The 26,324-nt window shown below is 44.4% G+C and overlaps 1 protein-coding gene across 1 annotated transcript in view; it reads right to left on the reverse strand.

Moving 5' to 3' along the window:
- The window catches only part of LOC139763129 (uncharacterized), a 33,214-nt gene extending 11,249 nt beyond the window's left edge, over window positions 1-21,965 (reverse strand). Inside the window, exons 1-4 of the mRNA XM_071688821.1 lie at window positions 20,549-21,965; window positions 9,989-10,076; window positions 8,360-8,494; window positions 2,712-3,842 (exon numbers count right to left, since the gene is read on the reverse strand). Of these exons, the coding sequence (XP_071544922.1) occupies window positions 2,712-3,842; window positions 8,360-8,494; window positions 9,989-10,076; window positions 20,549-21,394 (2,200 nt within the window). The 5' untranslated portion in view covers window positions 21,395-21,965. The remainder of the gene's footprint in view (window positions 1-2,711; window positions 3,843-8,359; window positions 8,495-9,988; window positions 10,077-20,548) is intronic.
- Between the last annotated feature and the right edge of the window lie 4,359 nt (window positions 21,966-26,324).

The following is a 26,324-nucleotide window of genomic DNA, read 5'->3' on the forward strand; positions in this document are numbered from 1 at the left end:
GCAGACAGTGTGAATTGTGTGCATGTGTATATATGTATGTGTCTGTGTGTGTATATAAATGTGTACATTGAGATGTATGGGTATGTTATTTTGCGTGTGTGGACGTGGATATATATACATGTGTATGGGGGTGGGTTGGGCCATTTCTTTCGTCTGTTTCTTTGCGCTACCTCGCAAACGCGGAGACAGCGACAAAGCAAAATGATAATAATAATAATAATAATAATATATATATATATATATATATATATATATATATATATATATATATATATATATATATATATATATATATATTGTTTTTGTTTAAGGTATTGTAGGTCAGGAAGGACATAACTGCAAAAGTAACATTAATCATGAACCATATATATATAGATAACTTGGTTACGTTACCATGAGGATGTATTTCGCTCAAGGGCAAAATTACCTGCGATATAAGAAACGTTATAATTCCCCAGCGGTAAAGTATTAATCTCGGTGGCTGACCCCTAATCTTAAGGGAGTCATTAAGGTACAGGAGCGGAGGACCTTCATCCTGTAGACCCTAGTGGACAACGTAATGACCTTATCAAACCTTTTACCCAATGAGAAGTTGTGGTGGTGTTGTTGTAAGGTAAAGCGGGAAGTCTTGCGTGGCTGGGAACACTGTTATACACATGACCTATCGAGCAGTATATGTATATATGATACTGACAGCCCGGGACAACATCCCGGGACACGTCCATACTCCCTTCAGACAGACACAGGTTACAGACCTCACTTGATATATATCCCCAACTTTTGTCAGTGACTGTACATACACACACTGACACACTCGCTGTCAACTATGCATTTAAGTATATATATATATATATATATATATATATATATATATATATATATATATATATATATATATATATATATATATATATATATATATATATATGCAGAAGCTGGTGACAGAGTTTGGTAAAGTGTGTGAAAGAAGAAAGTTAAGAGTAAATGTGAATAAGAGCAAGGTTATTAGGTACAGTAGGGTTGAGGGTCAAGTCAATTGGGAGGTGAGTTTGAATGGAGAAAAACGGGAGGAAGTAAAGTGTTTTAGATATCTGGGAGTGGATCTGGCAGCGGATGGAACCATGGAAGCGGATGTGAATCATAGGGTGGGGGAGAGGGCGAAAATCCTGGGAGCCTTGAAGAATGTTTGGGGGTCGAGAACATTATCTCGGAAAGCAAAAATGGGTATGTTTGAAGGAATAGTGGTTCCAACAATGTTGTATGGTTGCGAGGCGTGGGCTATGGATAGAGTTGTGCGCAGGAGGGTGGATGTGCTGGAAATGAGATGTTTGAGGACAATATGTGGTGTGAGGTGGTTTGATCGAGTAAGTAATGTAAGGGTAAGAGAGATGTGTGGAAATAAAAAAGAGCGTGGTTGAGAGAGCAGAAGAGGGTGTTTTGAAATGGTTTGGTCACATGGAGAGAATGAGTGAGGAAAGATTGACCAAGAGGATATATGTGTCAGAGGTGGAGGGAACGAGGAGAACTAGGAGACCAAATTGGAGGTGGAAAGATGGAATGAAAAAGATTTTGAGTGATCGGGGCCTGAACATGCAAGAGGGTGAAAGGCGTGCAAGGAATAGAGTGAATTGGAACGATGTGGTATACCGGGGTCGACGTGCTGTCAATGGATTGAACCAGGGCATGTGAGCGTCTGGGGTAAACCATGGAAAGTTCTGTGGGGCCTGGATGTGGAAAAGGAGCTGTGGTTTCGGTGCATTATTACATGACAGCTAGAGACTGAGTGTGAACGAATGGGGCCTTTGTTGTCTTTTCCTAGCACTACCTCGCGCACATGAGGGGGGAGGGGGTTGTTATTCCATGTGTGGCGAGGTGGCGATGGGAATAAATAAAGGCAGACAGTATGAATTATGTACATGTATATATATGTATATGTCTGTGTGTGTATATATATGTGTACATTGAGATGTATAGGTATGTATATTTGTGTGTGTGGACGTGTATGTATATACATGTGTATGTGGGTGGGTTGGGCCATTCTTTCGTCTGTTTCCTTGCGCTACCTCGCTAACACGGGAGACAGCGACAAAGTATAAATAATATATTGTCGCTGTCTCCCGCGTTAGCGAGGTACCTCAAGGAAACAGACGAAAGAATGGCCCAACCCACCCGCATACACATGTATATACATACACGTCCTTTCACAGCACATATATATACCTATACATCTCAACGTATTCATATATATAAACACACAGGCATATACATATTCCTATGAGTCCACGGGGAAAATGAAACACGAAAAGTTCCCAAGTGCACTTTCGTGTAATAATCACATCATCAGGGAGCTCCGTCTCTTCGATGTATATCAACTGACTGTTATATTTCTCTTTTGTGTCTCCCCTGATGATGTGATTATTATACGAAAGTGCACTTGGGAACTTTTCGTGTTTCATTTTCCCCGTGGACTCATAGGAATATCTTGATCACGCGCAAAATTGTGATCCTTTCCAACATATACATATATACACATGTACATAATTCATACTGTCTGCTTTTATTCATTCATTTGTTCATACATATACAATGTGTGTGTGTGTGTGTGTGTGTGTGTGTGTGTGTGTGTGTGTGTGTATGTGTCTATGGTTAAGTTTTGTCTGTCTGTCTACCGAATCATTACTGTCAGTCAACTAGTGCAGAAGTTTCCTTACCTTCCGTATTAGCGGTGTTTGGCTTATCTCCATAGGAAGGCTGTGAGTCGACCAGTTGGACGTCTGGTCGTACCGCAGGTTGGTCGTCTACCAGGGTGGTGGTGGTGGTGGTGGTGGTGGGCGGTGGTGTCGTCGTACATCCTCGTCCGTGGTGGTGTCTGCCACACCCCTTCTTTCTTTTTCTATTCTTCCGACGCTTTTTGAATTTGCCCCGTGGGGTGTGAGGGGCCCTTGACGGCTGGCCTGGGGTGTCCCCCGAGGTTATGTGGCTGGCCCTCGGGTCTTGGCTGGTCGTCTCTACCACCTGGACATTCTTCCCATCAGTTACTGAAGATTTTCCAGCGGCAACCTCCTCAGGAACGACTTGGATCTGGTCAATCATCAGAGTCAAAACATCTTCCAGTTGCTGGACCAAGTCTTCTCCTGGAGCGACTGGTGAAGGCGCCAGTTCGTCCCGTGTCTCAGTTATTGACTGGACCAAGTCTTCTCCTGGAGCGACCGGTGAAGGCGCCAGTTCGTCCCGTGCCTCAGTTTTCGACTGGACCAAGTCTTCTCCTGGAGCGACCGGTGAAGGCGCCAGTTCGTCCCGTGCCTCAGTTATCGACTGGGCCAAGTCTTTTGGAGCGACTGGTGAAGGCACCAGCTCGTCCCGTGCCTCAGTTATCGACTGGGCCAAGTCTTTTGGAGCGACTGGTGAAGGCGCCAGCTCGTCCCGTGCCTCAGTTATCGACTGGGCCAAGTCTTTTGGAGCGACTGGTGAAGGCACCAGCTCGTCCCGTGCCTCAGTTATCGACGGTGTGGTAGGAACCAGAGGAGGGGAACCCCCCTGACGGTGTGACCCTCCTTCAGGAGTGGCTAAACTGCTGGTCGCCATCGCGTGGCCGCCCTCTGGCGAGTGGATCTCGTTGTACCAACACTGGTCCCCCTGCAGCACAGGCCCCATCCTGGACAGGTCGATCCTCATCGCGTGGAAGGAGTGGTAACAAGCTGCCAGCGAGGCGTTGGTGGGAACTGGAGTCCTGCTTAATATGGAGGAAATCTCCACCTTCATCCCGAGGAAGTCAAAGCAGGAGTAGACGCAGGCGAAGTTGACGTAGTCGGTCTTGATGATGTGGTAGGGCACGGGCGGCACTGCAACACCAGGAACAACTCAGACTACAACCACTACAACCCCAACTACAACCACTACGACCTCAACTACAACCACTCCACTACCACACCCATCTACAACCCCGACTACAACCACTACAACTCCGTGGCTGTTTAGGCAGACATTTACGTACAGGCATACGTCATCCCTTTCATAAAGTGAACATACAGCAAGTTCTCTGTTGAAATAATATAAAGTCTATCACTAGATCGACCATCAGGAATGAATCACACCAGCACATAATAGATTAAACCTTCACATACACAACGCCCATCACTTGGGGTCCATCATTACATCATACAGTGGTCATTCCTGGAAAGATTTGGTCAGACTTCAAAGTCATTAGTGGTTATCTTGTTACTTAAATGACCTCCCAGACGCAAGCTGTGATACAAGATCGTACTCTGCTCGTACAGCGATTCAGAAACAATATCGTCTGTACACCTATGATCAACCAGTAGTCTATGGACGGACGTCATTCAACCAGTCACATCATTCACTCAGCCACCAGGTCACTCAACCAGTCATATTATTTACTCAGCCACCATGTCATTCAACCAGTCATATCATTCACTCAGCCAACAAGTCATTCAACCAGTCATATCATTCACTCAGCCACCAGGTCACTCAACCAGTCATATCATTCACTCAGCCACCAGGTCATTCAACCAGTCATATCATTTACTCAGCCACCAGGTCACTCAACCAGTCATATCATTCACTCAGCCACCAGGTCACTCAACCAGTCATATTCACTCAGCCACCTGGTCACAAGTACACCGGGTGCATCTCTATCATCCATCATGTCGAGGTCGGTGCACGCGAGTGGACGAGCCGGTTATATACCAGGCCAGTCGGGCAAATAACACAGTAAGACCTCCGGTTTACGAAGACGTCCTCCAGAGGCCTTGTGTCTGTGCCATTCGTGGTGTCATGACGGTTGTAATGAAACGTTGGAGAAATATAACTCCACGTGTGAACGGAAGTACATCTTTACAACTGAGAGAATGTATGTCACTTGTTCTAGGGACGTAGGTATGGGTGATATTACCTCAGCCTATATATGCCCCAAGTCGACCCACTCTGACGCCCAAAAAAACGGACCTGGTCGCGCAGGCCGCCTTGTGACGTCACGCGGCCCTAAACCCTCGGTTGTAAGGACTATGTGAGGCGAGGTATGGATACTGTGAGGCGAGGTATGGATACTGTGAGGGAAGGTATGGATACTGTGAGGGAAGGTATGGATACTGTGAGGGAAGGTATGGGTACTGTGAGGGAAGGTATGGATAATGTGAGGGAAGGTATGGATACTGTAAGGGAAGGTATGGATACTGTGAGGGAAGGTATGGATACTGTGAGGGAAGGTATGGATACTGTGAGGGAAGGTATGGATACTGTGAGGCGAGGTATGGATACTATGAGGGAAGGTATGGATACTGTGAGGGAAGGTATGGATACTGTGAGGGAAGGTATGGATACTGTGAGGGAAGGTATGGATACTGTAAGGAAAGGTATGGATACTGTGAGGAAGGTATGGATACTGTGAGGGAAGGTATGGATACCGTGAGGGAAGGTATGGATACTGTGAGGGAAGGTATGGATACTGTGAGGGAAGGTATGGATACTGTGAGGGAAGGTATGGATACTGTGAGGGAAGGGTATGGATACTGTGAGGGAAGGTATGGATACTGTAAGGAAAGGTATGGATACTGTGAGGCGAGGTATGGATACTGTGAGGGAAGGTATGGATACTGTGAGGGAAGGTATGGATACTGTGAGGGAAGGTATGGATACTGTGAGGGAAGGTATGGATACTGTGAGGGAAGGTATGGAAACTGTGAGGCGAGGTATGGATACTGTGAGGGAAGGTATGGATACTGTGAGGGAAGGTATGGGTACTGTGAGGGAAGGTATGGATACTGTGAGGGAAGGTATGGATACTGTGAGGGAAGGTATGGATACTGTGAGGGAAGGTATGGATACTGTGAGGGAAGGTATGGAAACTGTGAGGGAAGGTATGGATACTGTGAGGGAAGGTATGGATACTGTGAGGGAAGGTATGGAAACTGTGAGGGAAGGTATGGATACTGTGAGGGAAGGTATGGATACTGTGAGGGAAGGTAAGGTATGGATACTGTGAGGGAAGGTATGGATACTATGAGGGAAGGTATGGATACTGTGAGGGAAGGTAAGGTATGGATACTGTGAGGGTAGGTATGGATACTATTAGGGAAGGTATGGATACTGTGAGGGAAGGTATGGATACTGTGAGGGAAGGTGTATATATACTGTAAAAGAAGTTATGGATACTCTGAGGGAAGGTATGGATACTGTGAAGAGGGGTACAGAAAATGAACAAAGTGTAGGTGAATCTACGTTTTCGTTAGCCCTGTACCAGCACGTTTTCTTTGTTTAGGGCCAATGAAGTAGCGTGCAGGGTCCACCCAAATGTTTATGGGTCCCAAATGCTTATGGGTCCAAAGTGCAGGGTCCACCCAAATGCTTATGGGTCGACTTTGTGTATATATAGGCGTAGGACGATACCACGTATAGGAGTTCCGTAATTCATTTATTGCACGCACAAGCAATTCCTTCACCGAGCACCATTCATGGCAATGTTACACAGAGAAAGCTCTACAAGCATGAATGTGTGACCTATTGTTACAGCTGGTAGCAATAGACTCGCTCGGGAATATAGCGACATACGTCGCACGTCGTGTTTGATGAGGTTCGCATCTTGTGCCGTGCTGCTGGTTTTTGAGCAAAAGGCTCCGGGTGTAGTAGCATGGTATGGCTACCCGCAGATACCGACAGAGGGAGGGAGCTCTTTCAGAGTCGCGCCTGACTCTGCTGCCAACGGGAGGGGGATCATGTGCAGTAGCTTTACCAGCGGCTCCCGAGCACCCCGCTCAGATATAGGTTGTCATATGGCCTTGAATTGTCAGTAGATCAGGTACATTAGAGCGATAGAAAGATTCAGATTATAAAGTGTCGATAACGTGGCTTACAGATTAGATGTATAACGTACCGGATCTCTAGTGACCTACATGGGTGTGGTGGTGATGGTGGTGTATTTCTGGCGTGGATGGACAGTGGCGGAACCTGGCTTCACTCATCCTGGCCTCGCTCACTCCGACCTAACACACCCTAACTTCACTCACTGTCCCTAGCCTCACCCTGGCCTTACTCAGCCAGCCACCAGACTCACGGGAGATTGCTGTCGTTTTGGGGTCTGGCCATCCATAACATGAGTAACGGCAAGGGTCAGTGGGTGGCCTTCTTGCTTCTTGCCCCAGAAGGACCCCTTGTGACCGTATTAGCCACGTACAGTCACAATCCACAATTTATTTACCCCCATCTGGCTGGAGGGGAGTCAAAGCCAAGACTTTAGAAAATCCAGGCGAGCGGACGTCCTCTGTCAAATTCATTGGTTTGGTCATAAGTCTGACGATGGAGCGTCCACGCCTCTACCTCAACACTCCTCTCATATGGAAGATATGCCCTGATACTGCTAGGTTGCGCTCTTTCCCCCAACACAATTCCAACACCCGACCAAGATGTTGCAGGACCAGTAACCTGGTCTTACAGTCCCACATCAGAACTGAGTTAGTGTACGTCCGCTCGTCGTGGCCTCTCTCAAACCTCACCTTTGACTTAAGGTCTAGCCAGGAGGATGAAGGATCTGTGGATTGTGAGGGGTGCCGAGCAGCGTTGCTTCTGAACGCTTCCTCGCCACGTAGGTTGACACACCGTGTCGCGTGATTCAACAAAGGTTTCCTGATTGCCCGTAATGAGAAGCTCGAGGGCAATAAACATTCCGGTCATCGCATATCAAGAATTACTTTACATCTTGTGTGGATTATCTTGCTCCTGAAATTTCATGTAATTACGGTTGGTTGTGCGTCTCAGACGAGTGTTGATCAAAGATCTGAATGAATGTAGGTCTCATGACGAAGGGCCTGTAAGCGTTCATCGATGCGACACAGAGCAATATAAACCTGTCATAATTCACTTCCAGCAGAACAAGACAGGTTTATTGAGGCGGTACTGAGCAACGTATGCCTCACGTGGGACACTATATCTAATCCTCAGTGTTGGAGAAGTTCCCTGGTGGTAGTGGCTAAGTTATTGCCTCGGTAAACTATTGACAGTGACTGTGGGGTCATCCTGTGGTGTAAAGGCAGGGTGATATTCTGGTCCTTTGCTGTCTGTATCGACCCTACCAGTGACCCTAGGTGTGACCAATTACTGTTCATGAGACACAGCTTGGCCACTCATGATGCCCAGGTGACTTCGGGCAAACATATCAGGGATGCGAATTGAGAGAAGAGCATAATTCGATCGTCATACGTATTCGGTTCCACTTGCGTTTCTCCGACACACATCTCTGTTTCGTCTTCATCTATGTCTTCATTCTCTCTCTCTCTCTCTCTCTCTCTCTCTCTCTCTCTCTCTCTCTCTCTCTCTCTCTCTCTCTCTCTCTCTCTCTCGTCCTTACCATGAGGAGTGCGGACCTGGAGGTAGGGCCGTGGCTGGGTCGGGTCGACTGGGGTGACCTGGGAGATGTTGGCCTTCTGTACCTCCAGGTCACCGTGCTGGTCCCAGCCTCTGGTGACCGCCTCAATATGTGTACCTGGGACCAGAGACAAGGCATTACTGTGGGAGGAAGAGGGATCTGTTATACTTGGGGGGGGGGGGGGAGGAAGAGTGTGTGGGAGTTGCAGTGGGAGCACGAGAGTTCTGGAGATGTTGTGGGTGTACAAGGAGTGTTTGTAAGTGTGGGGTTAAGACCGTGTTATTGTTGTGAACAGGAGCAGAAATGCTACTATGGGAGGTCACATGATATGGTATTGATCATGGAAGTAGAACAGTGTGGGAGAAAGACGTTGTGGGAGAAGGATCGAGAGTTATTGTGGGATTAGGACTGGTACTGTGGGGAAACACAGTATGTATGGGGATCCCTTTCTCAGAGTGGGAAAGTTCATGCAGGAGGGAGACTCTGTGTGGGGGTAAGACAATGTGGGGGGTAACTGTGGGTCCAAGATATTGTGGGAATTACTGTGGGAGTAAAGCAATGTGGGAGTTCTGTGTCAGTAAGACAATGTAGTAGGAAAAAACAGCATTGATTAGTAAAGTGATGACAGAATTACTATTAAAATAACGTTAGGATCAGTGAACAGTAAGCTCACACACACACACACACACACACACACACACACACACACACACACACACACACACACACACACACACACACACACACACAGCCTCTAGCATAGGTCACCTTAACCACTGCATACACCTGGTTCAGCCCATTAATACCAGGTCGCCCCCTGTATACAATATCACTGCAATTTCTTCTATCCAAGGCACGCCTCTCACCCTCCTAGATCTTCAGGGGTCCGACACCCGAAGCTTCCACTACTCCATCCAGCCAGCCATCTCCTCCCCCTTGCTCAACTGCTTCCGACACATAGATCATCCCAGACAGTGTCTCTTGTCTGATCCTCTTCACATCCGCGAACCATATCATCCTTCTGCCCTGATCGACTCCCTCAGTCATCCTGGGCTCACTGCCACACTTCCTCCCTGACGGTGTCATCTGTTATACCATCAGCCCGCCCGCCCGCCCGCCTCACATCCAGCCACTCTCTCTCCTCCCTATACATTGGTCGTCCAAGACTCGCATCCACACCACTCTGTTGGGACCACCACGCCTTCAAACGGGCCCACGTTGGTCCTCCCTGACACTTTGACCTTCCACACACACGATCCTAAACACCACCAACACTATATATATATATTTTCTTTCAAACTATTCGCCATTTCCCCTGTTAGCGAGGTAGCGTTAAGAACAGAGGACTGGGCCTTTGAGGGAATATCCTCACCTGGCCCCCTTCTCTGTTCCTTCTTTTGGAAAATTAAAAAAAAAAAAAAAACGAGAGGGGAGGATTTCCGGCTCCCCGCTCCCTCCCCTATCCCTAGGGATATATATATATATATATATATATATATATATATATATATATATATATATATATATATATATATATATAGCCAGATGCGCTGGTGACGAGAGGTGGATAACACAATATGTAGTTGAGACAGTAGAGATAGGTTAGGTTACCGTGCCATGTGTAGTGGATCATGATACATTCCTTGATATCTATGTAGGAGTTGGGTTCCTCTTCCACTTGGTACCAGGTGCCGCTGAACTGTGGGAGATAGAAACAGTTGCCTTGTTCATCAGGATGACATGGCTGGCAAACATGAGTTATGGTGACACAAGACAGTTTAATTCTTCCTTGTTTCTCACTTGCTGGAGACGAGAGATAGTGTAATGTGGTCAGTATTGTGTAGTTTGAGATGTTAGAAAAGTGTTTGTTTGTCTTAGGGAATTTATCCCTTCATGTGGCTATGTTGGTGTTATGTTTTGAAGGCAATGTTGGAGTGAGATATGTACTTCATGTGGCTATGTTGGTGTTATGTTTTGAAGGCAATGTTGGAGTGAGATATGTACTTCATGTGGCTATGTTGGTGTTATGTTTTGAAGGCAATGTTGGAGTGAGATATGTACTTCATGTGGTTATGTTGGTGTTATGTTTTGAAGGCAATGTTGGAGTGAGATATGTACTTCATGTGGCTATGTTGGTGTTATGTTTTGAAGGCAATGTTGGAGTGAGATATGTACTTCATGTGGCTATGTTGGTGTTATGTTTTGAAGGCAATGTTGGAGTGAGATATGTACTTCATGTGGCTATGTTGGTGTTATGTTTTGAAGGCAATGTTGGAGTGAGATATGTACTTCATGTGGCTATGTTGGTGTTATGTTTTGAAGGCAATGTTGGAGTGAGATGTGTACTTAGTTTATAGGACGTCTCTTAGTGACTATGTTTGGTGAAAATATACCAATATATATATATATATATATATATATATATATATATATATATATATATATATATATATATATATATATATATATATATATATATATATATATATATATTTCATGTTTGGCGGGGTGGCGACGGGAATGAATGAAGGCAGCAAGTATGAACTATGTACATGTGTATATATGTATACGTTGAAATGTATAGGTATGAATATGAGCGTGTGTGGACGTGTATGTCTATACATGTGTATGTGGGTGGGTTGGGCCATTCTTTCGTCTGTTTCCTTGCGCTACCTCGCTAACTCGGGAGACATCGACTAAGTACAATAATGATGATTATAATAAAAAACGGTCATTGTTTGATACATAGACATTTTCTACATTTTTTTGCCAGAAATTTGCAAATCGTTTATTGTCAGAAAAACTTTAACTAACCGTATGTAGTGTAGCCTTTAAATTAAAAATACCACACTTCTTGAGATCTAAATCTTGTACATGTTACGAATGTCGCTTTATGTAAGAGATTAAATTAAGATGTCGAGAAATTAGAATCAAGATGTCGAGAAATTGTTATACAGAAAGTTGATCTATCTGTCTGTCCGTCTATCTGTGGTTATTGTCTGTGTTCCCACTTACATGGGGGAAGAGTAAATGTATAAAGGCAGCCATACACGTTTTGTGACAAATTAATCTTGTGCACCTGGGGGTCATCATTCCCAGAGCCACGACTGGTTGGTCAAGGGCAGTGACGAAGCCCACAATTCTCTGGGGGTTGACTTGCCAACACAGAGACATTTATTTCAAGAGGATAGTTGACAACATTGCAGTTAACCTTGAATGTTTTCCCCCCTGATACAGATGGATGTATGAGTTAATGTATGAGGAAAATAACTCATGATTTACAGTTGGCATACACATCATTTGCCTAGAACAAGGTGATAAGTCCTGACAGTGGCAGAGGCAGCTAGTTTTATGAGAAGTATCTTTATATATACATATTCTCTGGAAGAAAAATAAGAAATCCTGACGTGGCCACTTTTTTTTTTTTTTTATATAAGCCGGGCCTTAAATTATGTATGTAAATTAGTGGAAAACATGAATTATACGGAGAGGAGTGAAAAATCTTTAAGGTCATGGTGGAAGATATAAACATACCCATTAAATAGAGGCAGGTCGTATCTATTTTGGCTTTTCAGTTGATGATTCCACACCAACGTACCATTCCCTTGAATGATCAGTTGACAGAATGCCATAACTCGAGGGAAAGATCCGAGCGCAACAGGAAGGAATCAGAAAGGACAACAGAAGACACCTTTCCTACCACGTGGCTGTTATTCCCCCAGGAGAGCGTCTTGTACTCTTGTCGCGACTGAATATTGTATCCCAGTACACGTTAAGCTATTCCCTGACGTGGCTTTTCACCAGGTTTGAGCTGTTGTGGTTTTAAAGTACGAGCAGCAGCAGCAGCAGCGGCGGCGGGGAATTGGGAGAACACTGGGCATAAAGGAGATGCATCAGCCCTGCTACAGCACGTGTGGCAATGATGAACGTTCCACGGTAACATTGAACTAGGAACTGGTGTCACATAACAGGATGTAACAGACAGTCCTTCTGTACCAAGTTAAACTCTCTCTCTCTCTCTCTCTCTCTCTCTCTCTCTCTCTCTCTCTCTCTCTCTCTCTCTCTCTCTCTCTCTCTCTCTCCCCCCGTGAGGCCAGCCAGTAAACACGTCCCCAGCAACACTTGCCAGACACGAAGGTTATTATAGTGGACCATCAACACAGAGGTGGATCATGACCATCTCGTCCCCCCGTGTATTCACTACATTGCCGACTGATGTCTCTCTTAGGCAAGTTATCTCTGAGGCCAGTACAGGCGTCCAGGTGAGACTTGTAGTAATTGTTTACGTCAGTCCCTGGGACACCCTGAGAGCCTGCACGTCTCCAGTCCGCATCTGGCTACAGTAATGTCATGATGTGTGGGACGAGGGACCAGTTTACCTTTGTGAGTAATTTTGGAGGGACCAGTTTACCTTTGTGAGTAATTTTGGAGAAACCAGTTTACCTTTGTGAGTAATTTTGGAGGGACCAGTTTACCTTTGTGAGTAAATTTTGGAGGAACCAGTTTACCTTTGTGAGTAATTTTGGAGGAACCAGTTTACCGTTGTGAGTAATTTTGGAGGAACCAGTTTACCTTTGTGAGTAATTTTGGAGGAACCAGTTTACCTTTGTGAGTGATTTTGGAGGAACCGGTTTACCTATGTGAGTAATTTTTGGAGGAACCAGTTTACCGTTGTGAGTAATTTTTAGAGGAACCAGTTTACCGTTGTGAGTAATTTTTGGAGGAACCAGTTTATTTTTGTGATTAATTTGGAGGAACCAGTTTACTTTTAAGAGTAATTTTGGAGGAACTAGTTTCCTTTTGTGAGTAATTTTGCATTTCTGTTGTGATTTTATCCAGTTCGTCATTCAGGCTTTCTTAAGTTAAGACTTGGGATTCATAAGTTAAGACTTGGGGTTCATAAGTTAAGACTTGGGATTCATAAGTTAAGACTTGGGATTCATAAGTTAAGACTTGAGGATTTATAAGTTAAGACTTGGGATTCATAAGTTAAGACTTGGGATTCATAAGTTAAGACTTGGGATTCATAAGTTAAGACTTGGGATTCATAAGTTAAGACTTGGGGTTCATAAGTTAAGACTTGGGATTCATAAGTTAAGACTTGGGATTCATAAGTTAAGACTTGAGGATTTATAAGTTAAGACTTGGGATTCATAAGTTAAGACTTGGGATTCATAAGTTAAGACTTGGGATTCGTAAGTTAAGACTTGGGATTCATAAGTTAAGACTTGGGATTCATAAGTTAAGACTTGGGATTCATAAGTTAAGACTTGGGATTCGTGAGTTAAGACTTGGGATTCATAAGTTAAGACTTGGGATTCATAAGTTAAGACTTGAGGATTTATAAGTTAAGACGGGATTCATAAGTTAAGACTTGAGGATTTATAAGTTAAGACGGGATTCATAAGTTAAGACTTGGGATTCATAAGTTAAGACTTGGGATTCATAAGTTAAGACTTGGGATTCATAAGTTAAGACTTGGGATTCATAAGTTAAGACTTGGGATTCATAAGTTAAGACTTGAGGATTTATAAGTTAAGACTTGGGATTCATAAGTTAAGATTTGGGATTCATACGTTAAGGACTTGGGATTCGTGAGTTAAGACTTGGGATTCATAGTTAAGACTTGGGATTCGTGAGTTAAGACTTGGGATTCATAAGTTACGACTTGGGATTCATAAGTTAAGACATGGGATTATAAGTTAAGACTTGAGGATCTATAAGTTAAGACGGGATTCTAAGTTAAGCTTGAGGATTTATAAGTTAAGACGGGATTATAAGTTAAGACTTGGGATTCATAAGTTACGGACTTGGGATTCATAAGTTAAGACCTTCGGGATTCATAAGTAAGACTTGGGATTATAAGTTAAGACTTGGGATTCATAAGTTAAGACTTGAGGATTTATAAGTTAAGACGGGATTCATAAGTTAAGACTTGGGATTCATAAGTTAAGACTTGGGATTCATAAGTTAAGACTTGGGATTCATAAGTTAAGACTTGGGCTTCATAAGTTAAGACTTGAGGATTTATAAGTTAAGACTTGGGATTCATAAGTTAAGACTTGGGATTTGTAAGTTTCCAGACTTGAGATTATAAGTTAAGACTTGGGATTCATAAGTTAAGACTTGGGATCATCAATGTAAGACTTGAGGATTATAAGTTAAGACTTGAGGATTTATAAGTTAAGGACTTGAGGATTTATAAGTTAAGACTTGGGATTCATAAGTTAAGACTTGAGGATTCATAAGTTAAGACGGGATTCCTAACGTTAAGACTTGGGATTCATAAGTTAAGACTTGGGATTCATAAGTTAAGACTTGGGATTCATAAGTTAAGACTTGAGGATTTATAAGTTAAGACTTGGGATTCATAAGTTAAGACTTGGGATTTGTAAGTTCAGACTTGAGATTCATAAGTTAAGACTTGGGATTCATAAGTTAAGACTTGGGATTCATAAGTTAAGACTTGAGGATTTATAAGTTAAGACTTGAGGATTTATAAGTTAAGACTTGGGATTCATAAGTTAAGACTTGAGGATTTATAAGTTAAGACGGGATTCATAAGTTAAGACTTGGGATTTGTAAGTTCAGACTTGGAATTCATAAGTTAAGACTTGAGGATTTATAAGTTAAGACTTGGGATTCATAAGTTAAGACTTGGGATTCACAAGTTAAGACTTGAGGATTTATAAGTTAAGACTTGGGATTCATAAGTTAAGACTTGGGATTCACAAGTTAAGACTTGGGATTCGTGAGTTGAGACTTGGGATTCATAAGTTAAGACTTGGGATTCGTGAGTTAAGACTTGGGATTCATAAGTTAAGACTTGGGAGTCATAAGTTAAGACTTGGGATTCATAAGTTAAGACTTGAGGATTTATAAGTTAAGACTTGGGATTCATAAGTTAAGACTTGGGATTTGTAAGTTCAGACTTGAGATTCATAAGTTAAGACTTGGGATTCATAAGTTAAGACTTGGGATTCATAAGTTAAGACTTGAGATTCATAAGTTAAGACTTGGGATTCATAAGTTAAGACTTGGGATTCATAAGTTAAGACTTGGGATTCATAAGTTAAGACTTGAGATTCATAAGTTAAGACTTGGGATTCATAAGTTAAGACTTGGGATTTGTAAATTAAGACTTGGGATTCATAAGTCAAGACTTGGAATTCATAAGTTGAGACTTGGGATTCATAAGTTAAGACTTGGAATTTATAAGTTAAGACTTGGGATTCGTAAGTTAAGACTTTGGATTCATAAGTTAGGACTTGGGACTCAGTGTCAGACTTTCCAAGTCCTCACGGCCGTAGACCAGACCAGACTAGGCTAAAGTGGGATGTGAGCCGGATGTTTTGACTGTCGTTTGGCTGTGATGTTGGACGCAGATGATTACTAGGACGTTGGACGCTGGTCTGGGGTATTGGACGCTGGTCTTGGGATGTTGGACGCTGGTCTGGGATGTTGGACGCTGGTCTGGGATGTTGGACGCTGGTCTGGGATGTTGGACGCTGGTCTGGGATGTTGGATGCTGGTCCTTGTTGTCCCCAGCTGACTAACGTCAATGATGTTGACTTAATGAGAATGATGTCTGGCTTGCCATTGTGTCGTGCTTGAATACCCTGGAAGTCTAGTCCCATATATATATATATATATATATATATATATATATATATATATATATATATATATATATATATATATATATATATATATGTGTATATATATATATATATATATATATATATATATATATATATATATATATATATATATATATATGTATATATATATATATATATATATATATATATATATATATATATATATATATATATATATATATGTATATATATATATATATATATATATATATATATATATATATATATATATATATATATATATATATATATCTTTCAAACTATTCGCCATTTCCCGCGTTAGCAAGGTAGCGTTAAGAACAGAGGACTGAGCCTTTGAGGGCATATCCTCACTTGGCCCCCTTCTCTGTTCCTTCTTTTGGAAAATTAAAAACGAGAGGAGGGGGTGGAATTTCCAGCCCCCCGCTCCCTTCCTTTTTAGTCACCTTCTACGACACGTAGAGAATCCGTTGGAAGTATTCTTTCTTCCCTATCCCCAGGGATAATATATATATATATATATATATATATATATATATATATATATATATATATATATATATATATATATATATATATATATATATATATATGTGTGTGTGTGTGTGTGTGTGTGTGTGTGTGTGGATGGCATTGCAGTGGAATTCATTAAAAAAGGGGGTGACTGTATTGTTGACTGGTTGGTAAGGTTATTTAATGTATGTGTGATTCATGGTGAGGTGCCTGAGGATTGGCGGAATGCTTGCATAGTGCCATTGTACAAAGGCAAAGGGGATAAGAGTGAGTGCTCAAATTACAGAGGTATAAGTTTGTTGAGTATTCCTGGTGAATTGTATGGGAGGGTATTGATTGAGAGGGTGAAGGCATGTACAGAGCATCAGATTGGGGAAGAGCAGTGTGGTTTCAGAAGTGGTAGAGGATGTGTGGATCAGGTGTTTGCTTTGAAGAATGTATGCGAGAAATACTTAGAAAAGCAAATGGATTTGTATGTAGCATTTATGGATCTGGAAAAGGCATATGATAGAGTTGATAGAGATGCTCTGTGGAAGGTATTAAGAATATATGGTGTGGGAGGCAAGTTGTTAGAAGCAGTGAAAAGTTTTTATCGAGGATGTAAGGCATGTGTACGTGTAGGAAGAGAGGAAAGTGATTGGTTCTCAGTGAATGTAGGTTTGCGGCAGGGGTGTGTGATGTCTCCATGGTTGTTTAATTTGTTTATGGATGGGGTTGTTAGGGAGGTGAATGCAAGAGTTTTGGAAAGAGGGGCAAGTATGCAGTCTGTTGTGGATGAGAGAGCTTGGGAAGTGAGTCAGTTGTTGTTCGCTGATGATACAGCGCTGGTGGCTGATTCATGTAAGAAACTGCAGACGCTGGTGACTGAGTTTGGTAAAGTGTGTGAAAGAAGAAAGTTAAGAGTAAATGTGAATAAGAGCAAGGTTATTAGGTACAGTAGGGTTGAGGGTCAAGTCAATTGGGAGGTAAGTTTGAATGGAGAAAAGCTGGAGGAAGTGAAGTGTTTTAGATATCTGGGAGTGGATCTGGCAGCGGATGGAACCATGGAAGCGGAAGTGAATCATAGGGTGGGGGAGGGGGCGAAAATTCTGGGAGCCTTGAAGAATGTTTGGAAGTCGAGAACATTATCTCGGAAAGCAAAAATGGGTATGTTTGAAGGAATAGTGGTTCCAACAATGTTGTATGGTTGCGAGGCGTGGGCTATGGATAGAGTTGTGCGCAGGAGGGTGGATGTGCTGGAAATGAGATGTTTGAGGACAATATGTGGTGTGAGGTGGTTTGATCGAGTAAGTAATGTAAGGGTGAGAGAGATGTGTGGAAATAAAAAGAATGTGGTTGAGAGAGCAGAAGAGGGTGTTTTGAAATGGTTAGGTCACATGGAGGGAATGAGTGGGGAAAGATTGACCAAGAGGATATATGTGTCAGAAATGGAGGGAACGAGGAGAAGTGGGAGACCAAATTGGATGTGGAAAGATGGAGTGAAAAAGATTTTGAGTGATCGGGGCCTGAACATGCAAGAGGGTGAAAGGCGTGCAAGGAATAGAGTGAATTGGAACGATGTGGTATACCGGGGTCGACGTGCTGTCAATGGATTGAACCAGGGCATGTGAAGCGTCTGGGGTAAACCATGCATAGTGTGTGGGGCCTGGATGTGGAAAAGGAGCTGTGGTTTCGGTGCATTATTACATGACAGCTAGAGACTGAGTGTGAACGAATGGGGCCTTTGGTGTTTTTCCTAGCGCTACCTCGCACACATGAGGGGGGAGGGGGTTGTTATTCCATGTGTGGCGAGGTGGCGATGAGAACAAATAAAGGCAGACAGTATGAAGTATGTACATGTGTATATATGTATATGTCTGTGTGTGTATATATATGTGTACATTGAGATGTATAGGTATGTATAGTGTGTGTGTGTGGACATGTATGTATATACATGTGTATGTGGGCGGGTTGGGCCATTCTTTCGTCTGTTTCCTTGCGCTACCTCGCTAACGCGGGAGACAGCGACAAAGCAAAGTAAATAGATAAATGAAATATACATATGTGTGTGTTTGTGTGTGTTAGCGGCTCGTTAAATGATAAGAGTGTAAACAGGTGCAGTATTATCACCATGTCGGAAGATAGCGTGTTGTGTATCAAGGTGTCGCAGGATAACCACGTCAGTGTGTGTCGCATTATAATGTGTCATCCCGGTGCGTTCATTATGCCAGCTGGAGGCAGATACAGACGTGTGTGTGTGTGTGTGTGTGTGTGGTTGAGAGGTATCCTGGGGTTATTATGACTGGTCTACTGGTCGCTGTAGGCTACAAGGACATGAGACTCTCCTCGCAGTCGTCAGGTAACTGTGTGAGGGACGTTCCTCATCATTGCTACTGTGTCTCCAACACGGATATGTCGTCTGTTATTAGTTTTGTAAAGATTATTGTCAGGACAGAACTCGTGGACAGTTGTGTCTGCCTATTATGTTATTGTACAGTTATCTTTGTCAATAGACTAACTAACTAACTAACTAACTAACCAACTTACTAAGTACTCGTGTGTATGGGAAGGTTCTGATTTCCTATTCGTCTTTTCTTCCATGGTTGTGTACCAGGATCAAGTCAGGGTCGAGCCTCCTGTACGGGCCCCTACATCCTCATAGTGGTGTCCCCGGATCATTAATGCCTTTGATTGACAAAACTACAGTACTGAGTGCAGTACCCGTGGACGAGATCGTCCAGGCAAGGAAAGTGATTGTTGCAGCTCAGTTTATAAATGAATTTCAAGAGCGAGTTGGTCTCAGTAGCCTCCTTCATAGCAGCCTCGGTCAGTGCGCTACCTTATGTCAACAGAAAGCCTACTGATCGTGGAGGCTACCTTGATGCCTCGTAGTAAATGTCCTCAGAGATACTAAATTAGCTTCGTCATAGCCTTCTGTCATCGACCTTGTGAAGACATCATCCAGCTGGAACTTATCTCACAGCGATACCCAACACATCTGGAGATGACCTTCATCACCTGATTCTCCGAGCACCGAAGTAAACAAGTGGATTAATCCCTGAGGGAAATCAATGAACCTTGTAAGTACTAAAAGCAACGCCGAAGGTACAACACACAAGAACAGCCACCGTAACCTGATGTCCTCAGCTTATAGAACGGAGGATAAGACACACACTGAAGCATCACCTCCAACATCACCAAGTGCACACAGCCTCACGCCCGGCTTCAACTTGTCAACTTAACAGCAAGAACATGAAGACTTGAAGAATGCCCTCATGACCAAGAACCTCAACCAGAGCTGCTACGTAGTCTCTGAATTTACATGTCAGTCACTATACATCTCTGACAGAGCACAACCAAGTCACACATGCAAAACCAGCTTAGGAGCCAGAGTAACAAAACAGTGAATGTTGATTCAACCGATATACTTGAGCATTTTAGAGGTGCCCAACGCCTTCACATCACATAAGCTCTCCTTATATTGGACAAATGACGTACAGTCAAATTGGAAAACACCTGACAGGATCGAACGCCACATCATTTCAGCGACCACAGAGAGACCAGATCTTCAACAGACTCGCGGAGTTTCCCACCAGCGGCGCTCTCCAGCCAGCTACTTTCGCGTCCGCTTCTCTCGTGCAAAATATAGTCGCAACACAACCTGACTTATTCTTGATGTAGCTTCATGATGATTGAGCAGAACCTCGACAACTCCAATTGACATCTTCAATACAGTCTCCCTACTGACCCTAACAATAAGATAAAACACATGTATATAGAATAGAATTACATCCGGCCTGTTTAACGAAGTACATCTGAAAGAAGAACAAATGGACATGCACACATTCAACTTCGTTTTAAAGATCTTAATACTCACATAGAACTCGTACTCACTCATGATTCACTCATTCGTAATGAACGTCTAGAACAGAGAGTTTACTCGCAGTGGATAATATTGAGAGAGACTCACAAGAGACAAGACTGAGCCTAGAATATCTTGATCATGGAAGGGTTGACAGCCAGCCACACAGGAACTTACTCTCTGTAGGTCGAGGACGTCCGCGATCTGGGGGTGGGCACACCTGCCGGACTCCACCATATCCGGCACAAGGAAACCCAGGCCATTACCTCTCACCCCACCTGCTGACAACGCCATCACCATGGTCACCAGTGTCAGCAGGCGGGAGGAGGGCCGTGTCAGCAAGCGGGAGGAGGCTGGACGCAAGAGGGTGGGAAATTTGGGTGAAAGAAGGTTTTCTGAACAGGTCCGACATGTGAGTGGTGATTTGTGGATGGGGTTTGTTTGGCACTGGGTGAGTTGGGCGGGGTTTGTTTGGCACTGGGTGAGTTGGGCGGGGTTTGTATGGCACTGGGTGGGTTGAGCGGGGTTTGTATGGCACTGGGTGGGTTGAGCGGGGTTTGTATGGCACTGGGTGGGTTGAGCGGGGTTTGTATGGCACTGGGTGGGATGGGCGGGTTGTGTTTGGCCCAGAGTGGGTTGTGTGGTGTATGCTGGAGAGTGGCAGGAGTTGGTCAGGCAGCAGGCAAGACTCTGGTCGGCACTTCCCGTCATATGGGTTGTCGTCGTAACGTCACTGTCGACGCTCCTTGTCACGTGGGAAGTAACGCCACGTTGATCGCTGGTAACGCCCCTGGAGGAGTTGGCCTGCTTGTAGTGGCCCGGGTTGTAGACGCAGTGTCCCCGGTTGTAGCACAACCTTGCCTCAGTGTGGCAGATTCGGGTATTACAACGGGTCAGATTGGCCTGACCACCAGTGTCGCTTGGCGCTATGTGTTGTGAGGACATGGTCAAGCCTGAAGAGGTGGAGAGGCCTCCCAGTGGCATGTTCCCTGATCCTTCATGTGTCATGTTCTCTCCAGTCATCACGCAGACAAAAACTGTTTAGGTTGCTCTGGTTACACAGGCCAAGACACATCTACAGTCTAAATCCACAGTCAGAGTTGGCTTGTGTCTTTCTTAAGAGGGTTGTGGGCCTCAGAGAAGTTGCTAATGTTTTGTTGACTTGAGAGAGAAGTGGTTAGTGTCACATGGGCCAGTTACGTGTGACTGTCACGTAGTACCAATACACTACTGACTGTCACGAGGTACCAACACACTACTGACTGTCATGAGGTACCAACACACTACTGACTGTCATGAGGTACCAACACACTACTGACTGTCATGAGGTACCAACACACTACTGACTGTCATGAGGTACCAACACACTGACTGTCACGAGGTACCAGCACACTACTGACTGTCATGAGGTACCAACACACTACTAACTGTCACGAGGTACCAACACACTACTGACTGTCATGAGGTACCAACACACTACTGACTGTCATGAGGTACCAACACACTGACTGTCATGAGGTGCCAACACACTGACTGTCACGAGGTACCAGCACACTACTGACTGTCATGAGGTACCAATACACTGACTGTCACGAGGTACCAACGCACTGACTGTCACGAGGTACCAACACACTGACTGTCACGAGGTACCAGCACACTACTGACTGTCATGAGGTACCAATACACTGACTGTCACGAGGTACCAACGCACTGACTGTCACGAGGTACCAACACACTGACTGTCTCGAGATACCAACACACCGACTGTCGTGAGGTACCAACGCACTGACTGTCACGAGATACCAACACACCGACTGTCATGAGGTACCATCACTGTCACGAGGTACCAACACACTGACTGTCATGAGGTGCCAACACACTACTGACTGTCGTGAGGTACCAACGCACTGACTGTCACGAGATACCAACACACCGACTGTCATGAGGTACCATCACTGTCACGAGGTACCAACACACTGACTGTCATGAGGTGCCAACACACTGACTGTCACGAGGTACCAGCACACTACTGACTGTCATGAGGTACCAATACACTGACTGTCACGAGGTACCAACGCACTGACTGTCACGAGGTACCAACACACTGACTGTCTCGAGATACCAACACACCGACTGTCGTGAGGTACCAACGCACTGACTGTCACGAGATACCAACACACCGACTGTCATGAGGTACCATCACTGTCACGAGGTACCAACACACTGACTGTCATGAGGTGCCAACACACTACTGACTGTCATGAGGTACCAACACACTGACTCTCACGAGGTACCATCACTGTCATGAGGTACCAACACACTATTGACTGTCAAGTGGTACCAACACATTGACAGTCACGAGGTACCAACACACTACTGACTGTCATGAGGTACCACCACACTACTGACTGTCATGAGGTACCATCACTGTCACGAGGTACCAATACACTGACTGTCACGAGGTACCAACACACTACTGACTGTCACGAGGTACCAACACACTGACTGTCACGAGGTACCAACACACTACTGACTGTCACGAGGTACCAATCCTCTGACTGTCACGAGGTACCAGCACACTGACTGTCAGAAGGTACCATCACTGTCTCGAGGTACCAACACACTGACTGTCACAAGGCACCAACACACTGACTGTCATGAGGTACCAACACACTCACTGTCACGAGGTGCCAACAGATTACTGACTGTCATGAGGTAACATCACTGTCACGAGGTACCAACACTGACTGTCATGAGGTACCAACACACTCACTGTCACGAGGTGCCAACAGACTACTGACTGTCATGAGGTACCATCACTGTCACGAGGTACCAACACACTGACTGTCATGAGGTACCAACACACTGATTTTCATGAGGTACTAACACACTACTGACTGTCATGAGATACCAACACACTGCTGACTGTCATGAGGTACCAGCACACTGACTGTCACGAGGTACCAACACACTGACTCACGTGGTACCAACACACTGTCACAAGGTACCAACACACTGTCTTGAGGTACCATCACTGTCACGAGGTACCAACACACTGACTGTCATGAGGTACCAGCACACTACTGGCTGTCACGAGATACCACCACTGTCACGAGGTACCAACACTGTCACGAGATACCACCACTGTCACGAGGTACCAACACTGTCACGAGGTACCACCACTGTCACGAGGTACCACCACTGTCACGAGGTACCACCACTGTCACGAGGTACCAACACTGTCACGAGGTACCACCACTGTCACGAGGTACCACCACTGTCACGAGGTACCAACACTGTCACGAGGTACCACCACTGTCACGAGGTACCACCACTGTCACGAAGTACCAACACTGACACGAGGTACCACCACTGTCACGAGGTACCACCACTGTCACGAGGTACCAACACTGTCACGAGATACCAACACTGTCACGAGGTACCAACACTGTCATGAGGTACCAGCACATTACTGACTGTCACGAGGTACCACCACTGTCACGAGGTACCACCACACTGACTGTCACAAGACGGCAGAACCCCGCCAACTAACGTACCAGGCCAGTGCACAACCTGTTATCAGAACACGTATCTAATCTGTTAAGGATTTCAAAGTCTCATTCTCCGAGACGTCATCTTTATAAAAGTTTTCATTGTCTCATTTTCATTCATCGTAGCTTTGAGCACACGGGATCTTATCCCGAGTCAAGAGAAAAATATGATAAGGACGAAGTGATATCTCTTGCTCCAATCTGTGAAGTAGAAATGGTTCTCCATGCTTGAGGAGAAGGCCCCCATCTCGTCCGTGTAGATAAGGGAGGAACCCGATGGGTCTATATCGGGGTTATCTGCTGGAGGACAATAACGTTAACCTGAATTCTTAATCTACATAGGTAGGGTCCAGTGAGGAAAGTAGAAGGCTGCCCCGTCCTCACTCACTCACTCACCATTGCCTCCGGAGGCGTATCACCTGGCAGGACAGTGTTAACTGTGAAGGAGGAACACCAGGCAGTGGACAGTGTATACTGATAAAGAAAGTTTACAGGGAAGCGTAGATTGGAAAATAATGATAATGATTTTGATAATGATGTTGATGAGGATAGTAGTAGTAGTAATAATAATAATAACAATGATAATAGTAATAATAATAATGGTAATAATGATAATAATAATAATAATAATAATAATAATAATAATAATAATGATAATAATAATAATAATAATAATAATAATAATGATAATAATAATGATAATGATAATAATAATAATGATAATAATAATGATAAAAGTAACAATAGTAATAGTTATAGTAATGATAATAATTAATTATATTAATTATTGATAAACCGATCCACAGTGTAGGTAAGGAGTATTTCAGTTGTTAATTTGTAGGACAAAATCAGAGATGCCTATTTATAATACTGTCATCCTTTAACAGTATTTATTAGGCGAATAATTAAAACGATCAAAATACTTGTTTGGCCGTAATTCAAAAGTATTGACTGTCTCTCCCATGACAGAGATTCCTATTAGTGTATTCCAATATTCTACATCTCCAGCACACATCAGTTTGTGCCCACCTTCCTTTGTATTACATCATAAACTGCATACTGTTATGTATCACGAGTTATATCCTCGAAGTCCATACGTACTCTGATAACTTGGGTGATTTTGACTCTGTGGATGTTCATCAAAAGTATTTCGGAGTGACGGAATTAGCTTTGCTGGTCTGCTTTGGATTTGTTCTAGTTTTAATTCGTCCTGGGTCAAGCTTGTTGTCCAGAGCTGAACATTATGATCTGATGGGGGTCAGACAAGGTCCTTGTAGAGCGTAAGTGTTGTGTCGTTCGTATTATGCGTTAGCTGCTGTGTCTTGGCGTATCACTGTCTTGTCTGTGTTCCTCTGTGTCTGTCTGATGTATATGTCTGTGTGTCTGTCTGTCCTTACAACAGTTTACAGTTCTTGCCGTGAGTTTAGGTCCGGGCGTCACAACTTGGGGCGTCACAGCTCGGGGCGTCACACGTTGAGGCGTCACAACTCGGCCCGTCACACCTCGGGGCGTCACACCTCGAGGCGTCACGACTTGGGGGGGTTTCACAACTCGGAGCGTCACAGCAACTCGGAGCGTCACACCAACTCGGGGCGTCACAACAACTCGGGGCGTCACAACTCGGAGCGTCACAACAACTCGGGGCGTCACAACAACTCGGAGCGTCACAACAACTCGGGGCGTCACAACAACTCGGAGCGTCACAACAACTCGGAGCGTCACAACAACTCGGAGCGTCACAACAACTCGGAGCGTCACAACAACTCGGAGCGTCACACCTCGGGGCGTCACACCTCGAGGCGTCACGACTTGGGGGGTTTCACAGCTCGGGGCGTCACAACAACTCGGAGCGTCACAGCTCGGCGCGTCTTGCTTCCCTCCCTCTTTCAGATAATGCTACGACTGTTATACAGACGCATGTCATCATTAGAGTTGTAGCGACGTGCGTGCGTCCTAATTAAACGTAACTTGTCACTAACCTCACCTAACCTAACCTAACCTAACCTAACCTAACCTAACCTAACCTAACCTCACCTAAGCTGATCACATTCCAACACCTCGATCAGTTTGGACTAGATCCCATGTGTGTCCTACCGGGCCTTTGCCCATGTTGATTCATGGTCAGTAACGCTGACTGTGTGTGTGTGTGTGTGTGTGTGTGTGCGTCATGACCACTAATAACGACCTTGAGAGAGCGTTATCTGCGTCATGACGTAACTCCAGCTGCCGTCGCTGTGGTCGTCAGTCTGTCGCGGTCCTGCCTCACAGTTCAGGTCCTGACCGACCACAGACGACTGGTTCGTGTCGCTCCACCCGCTACTGACTTGACATGACTGCCTCTCTTTGACCACCCGGAGACGAGGAACTGCCTCTCTTTGACCACCAGGAGACGAGGAACTGCC

The sequence above is a fragment of the Panulirus ornatus genome, chromosome 46, assembly GCF_036320965.1.
Source record: "Panulirus ornatus isolate Po-2019 chromosome 46, ASM3632096v1, whole genome shotgun sequence".
NCBI lineage: Eukaryota > Metazoa > Arthropoda > Malacostraca > Decapoda > Palinuridae > Panulirus > Panulirus ornatus.